At 53.6% G+C, this 9,983-nt stretch overlaps 1 protein-coding gene across 1 annotated transcript; it reads right to left on the bottom strand.

The window, feature by feature from the left end:
• Positions 1-1,306: 1,306 nt before the first annotated feature.
• Positions 1,307-9,448, bottom strand: FOXL1 (forkhead box L1). The gene has a single exon (XM_065925160.1). The coding sequence runs from the start codon at positions 4,233-4,235 to the stop codon at positions 3,195-3,197; it is 1,041 nt and encodes a 346-aa protein (XP_065781232.1). The 5' UTR covers positions 4,236-9,448; the 3' UTR covers positions 1,307-3,194.
• Between the last annotated feature and the right edge of the window lie 535 nt (positions 9,449-9,983).

The raw sequence follows: 9,983 nt of genomic DNA, 5'->3' as shown, positions 1-9,983 counted from the left end.
TTCCTCCGGTTCTGGAAAACCTCATGGGGCATGTGAGAACCAGGAGGCCATCAGCTTCCACAGGAGCCAGGAAATACCCAAGAGCGGACAACACAAAGGCCTTTGCAGAGTCCCTGCACCCTTGCAAAAGTCTGGGGGGGGGGGGTGGTATGTCTTCCAAGACTCTTTTATAATGTCTTTGTTAGTTTCACTATAATAGTGCAAAAAGCTAAATTATTCCGTGTTCAAATTCTATAGCGAAACAAAATCTTTCCAAAAGTGCCAGTACTTGGGTTATTCTAAAAGAAATCAGCACTTGATCTGAGTCTATCTGCCTCAACTACGCAAAAAGGATGAATTTCTGACCATCTGTGTGTGTAGAAAATATATATACATGTATATATACACATACACAGATATGTATATGTGTACATACATATACACTAATTTATCATTGTACATACACCTGCCATATCCCCCATTATGATCAGTGTATTCGTGTGTGTGTGTGTATACACGAGAGAAAGATCACCTACAGGAAACAGAATCTGTTCCTTTTCTGTAGATGAGAACACAGAGGCATACTTTACATTGCCCAAGAACAGGACAATATGGTTGCTTCCGGTTTACTCAAAATCTAGGTGATTTTGCTTTTATTAAGAGGGGAAACCTTTCCTTGGTCTCATTGATCCATAACCAGGAGCACATGACTAAAACTGGGACATTGGAACAGCTATTTGGACAACCAAGTCCCAAAGCCCCTCTTTGTCCTTAGCAGGGAGTAGCGCACACGGAATTGTATAGAATCCACAGAAAACGACCCCACTGTTCATTTCTGTTTGCTTTCCTCAACCAGATGAATGTGGGGCTGAGGTAAGAGAATTCCTCCTTATGTATGTATAAACACTTACAGAGTGACACATACTCCTGCCTTTTTCCTTCTGTGCCAGAAAAATAATGTTTGTACTATACTTTTTGGAATTGTAACTCTAAAATGCCATCCTTTTTAAATGATAGTATTAGAATATTTGCTTCTCCAGAAATGAGCCATCATAAGTTAACAAAAGAGAGCAAATCAAACATAAAGAGAAAACATTAAAAGCATATCCCGCTCAGCAGAATCTTCATCTTATTGGGAACCCTCAGGCAACACCCTCCAGTCCTGGGGTTTTCTGTCCTGCCCTCCAGTCCACGCAGGAGCCCTCCTCCCTCAGAAGCCAGAGCCCGAGAAATGCTGCTGGGGTTCCCAGATATGATCCCAGTCTCCCCTCTTCTGTTACACTCTTTGTTCCCCCCAGTAATCCACTGAACCAGTCCCTGAGAGGTTAATGAAAAAAACTTTATTCACAGAGGTTGAGACTTCGGGATAACAATAGCCAACCAACGAAAGGCCCTTCCAGCACATTGTAAGTTAATCACAGTGATCTTGGGTCTCAACACGGTTCATCAGAGTTCTTAACATCAAGGATGCTGAAGCTTGCCCACCACAGTGTTCCCACCAGCCCGGGCAGAACTTGGACATGGACGCTCCTGGGGGTCAGTAGCAAATGGCCTTCAGCATGAATTCTCAGTCACCTCTGTGTTTGCTAATTCGTAAATTATTCTGTTTGTCTGAAATATCCTTTCCAACATATTAACCAACAGGCTCTCAGATGTGATGTTTGTGTTTACTTTCATATAAGTTCTGGAAACTGCTTTAATCTGCTTTAAAAAATTATCTCAAAGACCCATCTCTGCCTCCCTCCTGGAACTACTGACTCACTGTGCTTTTCCCACATTTGATAAAATTAAAGTAGCCGGGAGGTTCAGGAAATCGAGTCTCAGAACCGCCACCACAACCCAAAGAGATACCGTGAGAGCTTAGATGCATTCCCCCAAAGTTCCCAGCTGAAGTGGGCTGTGAAAATCTCAATTTCCATAACAACATCTTTGTCTCAGCCCCCTGCCCTCCCGCCCACTCCTCACCCCAGACTTGCAGTCACCTCCATAAGGTGTTTGTTTAGCTGCAGGCTCTGGGCCTGCCTAGCTGGCGCTTGGAGGGAGGAGGAGGCTACAGTTGGCCAGGGAGCCTCCCACCAAGCCTCCTGTTCCTGGGCGCCCAGAGAGCTGACCACCCCCAGACCCCAGGGGACTCCCTTGCTCTTCTGAGCACTCACCCATCCCTGCCTCCACTTGCTTTCCATGTGCTTATTTCACCCAACTCTTCAGATTAAAAATAGTCCTTCACCACACAGTTCTGGAAAATGTGGCAACAATCAAGCTTCCCTAACCCTCATGCACTTCCGGTGTCCCTAGAAATGTTTTGACCCCTTAAACAATAAAGCTAAGAGATAGGAGGATGTCTGTGGTTGGTAACAGGCGTTGAAGAGCATGTGTATTGACTAAGGAGCTATCGAGCTATCTATTGTAATGCAACAAAATGCTAAGTTACACAGAGTGCACTTTTTAAATAGAGGTTGTTAATACAGATGTTCACAGGGCAACCCTTATAGTAAAAAGAATCAAGCTTTTAGCCAAAGAATATAGCATGTTCCTTTTACTATCTAAAAGGAAAAGAGAGAAAATTTCTCTATTTACAATGAAAGTGTGGTCTCTCAGCTTCCGCCTGAACATTGGTCTTAAGTCCTCACCAAGCCCTAGGATCTGCTAAAGAACTTAAAAAACAGGTTGCCCCTGGTGTCCCCACAACTGGACCTTAGCGACAAACCCAGCTGTGAACACCCATCACTACGTGGAGCCCAAAGCCAAGGCCTGAGCCACAGTGACAGCCGAGCTGGCGATGGTCAGACCGTGGCTCTTAGACAGAAAGGACCACATTGCGGCCATCTGCCTGCCCTCCGATTGTCTGCGCCCTCCCCCACTCCCTCCGGACGCGCAGGACCTGTCTGGGTGCTAGTGGAAGATCATGCCATCAGACTGACCTAAGGTTCAAGGAATTTTCCTGCGCCTGCGGTAGGAGGTCTGAGATGCCCAAGTCGCAGCGTGGGCATGGTCTTTTAAATCTCCGAAGCTGTTACAGTTCTGGGAAGGTTCGTCTTGCAAGAGGCAGGGGAGTGTGCCCACTCGTGCAGCTGAGGATGCTAATACTTCCCACGATCCATATGCAGGCAGAGGAAATCATTTATTTTAAAACGCGACTACTTTCTCAGCGGTGGGAGCCCTGCTCGCTCACATGGAGCTCAGACCAGGGCGAGGGAAAGGAGCCGCCGTCTGCTTTACTGGAAATGAAGCACCGCTTCCGGGAGCTGCAGGGGGAAATAGGAGAGAAAGGGGATCCCGAGCTGGTAGAAGCCGCCCTGGACGTGCGGGTCGAGCATCAGGGAAGCGTTGAAAGGCGGACGGAGGCTGGAGGAGGTGGCCAGAAGCGAGGCTCCCAGACAGCCGCCGGGCCCCTGTTTGGCGCACCCCAGGAGCTCACCCCCTCCAGCCGACTTCTGCCCCTGCCGTCGGGCCAGGATGCTGTCTATGCTGAAGCTCTTGGACTTGTCCGAGCTCTTCGGAGAGCTGCGGGAGGCGGGGCGCGGAGGAGTCTCCGGGCCGTCCACCGTGCGCTCAAGCTGGCCGACAGCCACCGCCGCTGCGCCCTGGAGCGCGTAGCCCGCGTCCCCCTCTGGGGACCCGGGCCCGGGCCAGGGGAGGGACGCTGGCGGCGGAGAGGAGGCTTCCCGAAGGGGCGAGGGGCGCGCGGGCGCTCTTTCCTGGATGGGGGTCGCGGGGCGGGGGCGCACTCCCGCGCTCCGCACCTCCGGCGGCGCCTCTGAGCCGCGCTCCTGCGTCTCGGCGCGGACCCGCTTGGCCTCCGGGCCCCCCGGGCCGGGCTTGGGCTTCCTCTTCCGGCGCCGGTAGTTGCCGTTCTCGAACATATCCAGGCAGCGAGGGTCCAGCGTCCAGTAGCTGCCCTTGCCGGGTCGCCCTTTCTCGCGGGGCACCTTGACGAAGCAGTCGTTGAGCGAGAGGTTGTGGCGGATGCTGTTCTGCCAGCCCTGCCGGTTGTCGTGGTAGAAGGGGAAGCGGTCCATGATGAACTGGTAGATGCCGTTGAGTGTGACCCTCTGCTCAGGCGCATCCTGGATCGCCATGGCGATGAGCGCGATGTAGCTGTAGGGCGGCTTCTGGGGGGGCTCCACCCGGCCCGAGGCCGCCAGCGCGCCCGCGGGGGCGAAAGCCAGAGGCAGCCCGGGTCTCTCGGGGCCGTACAGATAGAGCATGGGCGAGGCGGCCAGAGCAGGCAGCCGGGGGCTGAAGAGGTGGCTCATGGCGAGCGGGAGCCCGTGCGGTGCTCCCGGCGATGCCTGAAACCCGGGCGGCTTAGGGACTGCGCCCCGCGCCGCAAGGGCCCTCCCGGGGAGCCTGCCTTGTGTCTGCCTCCCGCTCTGCCGCTCTCCCCAGCCGCTCCGCGCTCTGTCCCTTCTTCATGGCTTTAAAAAATGTTAAATAATTGTTGTAAGTTTGCTATTATATGTTGACTTAGCGCTGGAAAATAAATTGTCTATGATAAACAGTCGCTGTGTTCTCAGCCCACCCACATTAATTAAAATTTCATTGCTGAAAAACTCCAAGCTTTTCCCTCCACGTGTCTTTTTGATACCAGCCAATCGGTTTCAGGGTTATTCCTTCATTTGTTTATAGAATTAGTCTGTTGATAAGTCCGCCCACCCAAGTTGAATCAAGCTGTGTTTATTTGGAAAAATTTCCGGGCACCCAATATATAAACGCACTGATCTGATGTTTGAAATATCACGTCCACCCCTTGACGCTGTAAGCACACACAGTCAGTCAGGCAGGATGTGGATCGAGGTGGCTCGGGAGCAGGGTCTGCCCCGCAAGGAAGAAGAGGTGGAGCTGGGAGGGGCGCAGGGGTGAGTTTTACCTCTGGCCTGGGGGAGCCCCGAAATCCCATGGCCTCCCACAAAAGACCTTTTCTTCTCCCAGGCTTAGTAGGAGATGGAGAGATGACACAGTCTCATAAATGCCTTCTGAGGTCTTGGAGAGCTCTCAGATATTTTAGCAGGGGAAAGGAGATAGATGAACGCCTGATTAGAAGAGGATGCAGCCCTCCTCTGAGACATCCTCGGGATGCCCTGGAGGAATTGGGCTGCCGGGTGGCGGGGGTGTACTCCCTAGGGGCCTCACAACCCCAAATGGGCAGGTCTGCCCCCCCTAGGGCTCCCTGGGGATCCAAGAAGACGATCCCAGAAGCCCAGCTTTTCTGATGCCAATGTCACGGGGCACTGAGAGTTGGCGAAGGCGCGCAGTAGCGGGTCTACAGCTTGGTTGGGGGCAAGTTTCAAAATCACCCCTTTTGGAGAGTCGAGGAGGAGAAGCTACGGTCTTTCTGACGGGGCTGAGATTGCAAGGAGGAACACCATAAAAGGGGAATCTGGCAGCTGGTGCGGGAGAGCTGGTATTTGTGAATGCGGGTCTCTTGCTTTATATTCTGCGCTTTCCTGTTTATAACAAGGAGGGGGTTATAACAACTTTACAAGTGCACGCAGCTGGCCCGTGATTACATTAAGCATTTGGGAAGCCTGCTCGCTTCCCCCCCCACCCCACTCACCCTGGGGTGTAAGCATTCTCCACCCTGACTCATTTTACATTTAGCCACATCCTGGTTTGAATCAAAAACCTTGATGATGCTGATTTAGAAGGAGGTGTCTCCCCTACTCTGCCGCCTTTGGGGAGGGGGGTGGATTGGCACTTAACGTGACTAGTTCCTGTTTATGATCTTTGCTGGATATGTTTTAAAAGAAAGAAAAAGCTCAGGATAACTGAATTAACATCTCATTGAGTAAACCATGTGGATGCCCAAGAAGAAGAGGGCGGGGTGAAGATGGAACGTGGTGGTAGCTTGAGGAAGGGCACTAAAGGTGCCTTAAGGCAGCTTGCTGCTTAACCCCTTAGGGCTGTCCCACTGTCCCACAGAGGCGACACCTTGCCGGGGACCGGCCACTGGGGCTCGGGTCATCTCTGAACGTGGAAAAGCAGGGAGAATCCCAACTCTAAAATGGAGGATCCAGAAGGTAAAGCCTGTGTTTGGGGGTTCTGGAGAGACCACAGGGACGTTTATCTAAAAGGAAATCGCTGACAGAGTCGAAAAACCGGTTTGGGTGCAAGCAGGGCTTGAGGGAGTGCCAGGTCAGGCCCCGGGACACATTCAGTCCTCTGTCCCCAGCGCTGCTTTTCTAACTTAAGCCCAGTGTCCCGCTGGTCCCAGCCTGGGTCTCGAAGATGGCCCTCTAGCTAAGAGGGGGCGGGGCGCTGTATTCTTTCTGGATCCCTGGCTTTCATCGGAGCACCCCGCTTCAATCCTGGAATGGAAAAAGAACCTCAATGTCGGCGCTTCTGCAGCCCACGGGCTCTACGGGCTCCAGAGTCACTCCAACCCTCCAGATCAGCGCGCTCCCTGCAAGCTCAAGTTTGCATCCGGCCTTGGTGCCGGCTCCAACAGACCCAGAGCGAGAGACACACCGGTGTTACTCCGCGGTCCCTCGCCCCCCACCTCCTCACCCGAGCCCTCCCTGGAGTTTCCCGGACACCCAGCGTCCAGCACGCACAGCCCTGCCTGAGGCGCGCCACCGCGGCGCTCCTTCTAAACTGGGAGGCAAATCCGAGCTTGAATTCGTACAATGATAAACACCGCCCAATTTGGGCATGGGCGGGACGCAGGCGGAGACACGCGCGGCTGGTGGGCAGGGCATTGATAGTAAAGAAAAAACAACCCCAGTTCTAGCGGGCGTCTGGAGAGGCGCGTCCCGCTCCACGTGCTGGCAGCAGCTAGCAACCTCTCTGGGAGGTTCTGGCCACAGAATTCCGGCAGGGCGCCCCGACCCAGCTCCGGCGAGGGGTCGGATCCTGGGTTCCCAGGTGAAGTGTGTAACTGAAGCCGAGGACGCCGCGGGCAGGAGCCCCGAGTGGGGGCTCATTTCCGGGGAGCGCCGGGCACAGGCGCCGAGAGCCGAGTGAGGATGCGCCCTCGTGCGGAGGCTCTGTCGGGAGACTCACTGGGGGACCGGCCGAGCCTGGGAGACGGCGGGGAGACAGGGTGACTCAGAGAGCCAGATGGAGACACTGACCGTTCCCTGCAGGTTCAGAAGTCTTCAGATCCCGGAAAAGCACATTCATCTGTGAAGTCAGTGGGCGCGGGTCTCCCAGAAATCATGCTTCCGGAAGGACCGCCGCAGTTCCAACTCCGGGGCCCAAGAACAAATTGGGTTCAGCGTGGGACGAACCATTCCCAGCCCCCTGGCAGGAAGCCGGCTCCTGGGGCTGGTCAGGCAACCCGCCGGGACCACAGAGGCCCCACAGAGAAAGGCTTGGTCGGGGGGACAGCAGCTGCTCTTGTGCTCCACCCCCATACGCCCTTCTTCTGTTTCACCGGTAAATAAAGAAGGCTGACATTCAAGTGAACCATGATCTGCCGTCGTGTTCCCGAATATCCGCCTCACTTTTCTAAGTGTGAAGACAGTTAACACGTTGTGTGTGTGTGTGTGTGTGTGTGTGTGTAGAGGTAGGGTGAATGAATGATTCTTCCTTAAGTCTGAGAAGAGTAGCACTATAAAGATGCAAGATCGCTTTACTGACAATCTAAAATGTTGAGGAGAATGATAGTAATAAGGATAACATTAATAGCTAAATCTGTCTTGAATTACTATGCGCTGGCACTCTTCTAAGTGCTTTCCTTGTATTAAGTCACTCCATTCTCACAGTAATCCTAAGAAACAGAACTTTAAAAAAAATAATTCCCATTCTGCAGACCAGGAAACTGAGGCCAGGAATTTGACTTGCCTCAGGTCTCCAAGAGGAAGTGTTCCAAAGACAGGAAAACAATCACATTATAATAGCTACTGTGTGTGGATGCCAAGGACCCTGTGGAAATTCTGTTGAGAACCCTGCCACCATCTACAGAAGATGGGAGGATGGATTTGCCCATTTTACAGATGAGGAGACTGAGGCCAGGCGGAGAGCACCAGAAAACAATGAAGGTAGTAAATAGCACAGGTTGGAATCTACATGGTTTCCTCCAAAGGTGGGTTCACTGCAGTCGGACACACTCAGTTGAGCACAGAAGCTGAGAGGTGTGTCTGGAGTAATCAAGGTGGGGGGAAGGGGAACCCTCTGGAGAGGAGAGGTTGTGTGCCGTTCCACCCCCCAGAGCTGGGAGATTTCGGGCATCGTAAGGAGACCCAGAGTCCTCACTTGCACCCTTCCAAAACCGGGGAGACTCTTTCCTCCCCTGCCCTCCTCTCCCACTTTGAAAGGATGGGGACTAGTGTCGTCTGCTTCTCTCAGGGGACGTGAGCCACGAAGGTAAGGGCTGGCTGGTCAGCTGATGCTGGTTTATTCCCAGAGAGCAGGGGCAGTCGGGCCCGGGCACGGCCCTGCCCAAGCACATCAGCATGTAGCTTGATGTACGCAGCTAACTGAGATCCAAGGATCCTTTCTCTTCTGTTGTCCAGGTACATCCTAATAGCAACAGTCCTTACGATGGACTGGACGTTTGGAAGCACTTTCCACATGGGTGTTGGGCTCCTTAGTCCTCACGACAGCCCTGTTCAATGACCCTGCCACTTTTTCAGTTGAGAAAGGGGCTCAGAGAGCTTGAGGTAACATGGCTCAGGTGCGTGAACCCTCAGCTGGCCTGTGTGCGCAGGACTTGAGTTGGTGCCTGTGGGTTCCGGTTAGAGAAAAAACTTCCTCTGGGGAGACCATCTGGAAAAACAACGTGAGGGCACAGAGAGTGTCCAGAGGGGCTGCTGGAAAGGTAGGACCCAAGGTCAAGGGCCACTGAGCCTCCCTGAGGTCAGGGCGGTCTCTCCAGCCTCGGTGACCTCCCAGCCTGGGTGGGCATGTGGACAGAGCACAAAGAGCTCCCCAACTCCATCCCCCTCCCAGGGACCATGGATGCCAGCAAGCCTGTCAAGCTGCCACCCACCCCCGTCCTGCGTTTCAGCCTCCACACACTCACAGCCCCAGAATAAAGCCCCACAGACCTGCTACAGCAAAAATCGTAGCACCAGTAAGACACCTTCGAGAACCGAACTTCACACAAGCACAGTCCTTCTGCTGCAGCAGTGGAGAGGGGAAGCCTTGCGTGAGTTGAGGTCCCAGCCTTCCCAGTTGCCTGAAGCTTTCGCCCCCTTCCTCACATGCCTCTGTCAAAAAGCAACATCTCAGATGCCTTGGTGAGCTGTGACCATGCAAGACAGAGGCCGGCAGGGAATGCTTCTCAAGATTTGGGAAAGCATTTCAAATATGTGGTACCAGCAGGCACACTGGGTGGCTCTGACCAGTGTGTCCCACTCACCTGAGTCTGGCCTCCCAGCACCCCTGGCCTGGCCGCACCTACAGGCTCCGAACCTCAGAGCTCTACTTGTCCACTGATCCCACACCCCAAGCGCAGGATCCCAGGGTCCTGACAACGCAGGTTGTCACATCCCCTGAGACGCCCTGAACAGGCTCCGAGCCCCCAGTGCCTCTGTTCATTCTTCAGGGGAGTCTTCTCCTGGTGGCTCATCTGCAAAGAATCTGCCTGCCAATGCAAGAGATGGAAGAGATGCAGGTTCTACCCCTGGGTAGGGAAGCTTCTCTAGAAAAGGAAATGGCAACCCACTCTAGGATCCTTTCCTGGAAAATCCCACGGACAGAGGAGCCTGGCGGACTACAGTCCATAGGGTTGCAAAGAGTTGGATACGAACGAGCCATTGGGCACAAACATTCCCAATGGCCAAAACCCTTGTCCAGTTTTCTGGATGGGGGCTGCAGAAGAGGATGGAGATGAGGTCGGAGGCAGTGAACACTCAGCCTCCAGGGACCTGGGAACTCTGCTCTGTACTTCGGGTTAAGCTCACCAACCTCTCACGGGCTCAGAGGCAACCTTCCAGGCAGTCTTGGGTAACTGGGAGGAGATGGACCCCCAAAGATCTATGAGCCAAATGCTGACGTTCCTGGGACCCTGCATTTTGTTCTCCCTCTAACTTCTGGTCGTCACCTCTTACGAGCAGCAG

Source organism: Muntiacus reevesi, chromosome 2 (genome assembly GCF_963930625.1).
Source record: "Muntiacus reevesi chromosome 2, mMunRee1.1, whole genome shotgun sequence".
NCBI classification, from domain to species: domain Eukaryota; kingdom Metazoa; phylum Chordata; class Mammalia; order Artiodactyla; family Cervidae; genus Muntiacus; species Muntiacus reevesi.
Note: the sequence above shows the minus strand (reverse complement) of the source record. Positions and strands in the feature narration are given on the sequence as shown.

What these genes read in the sequence shown, in the direction of transcription:
- FOXL1 (XM_065925160.1), bottom strand. Translation starts at nt 4,235, where the DNA reads ATGAGCCACCTCTTCAGCCCCCGGCTGCCTGCTCTGGCCGCCTCGCCC.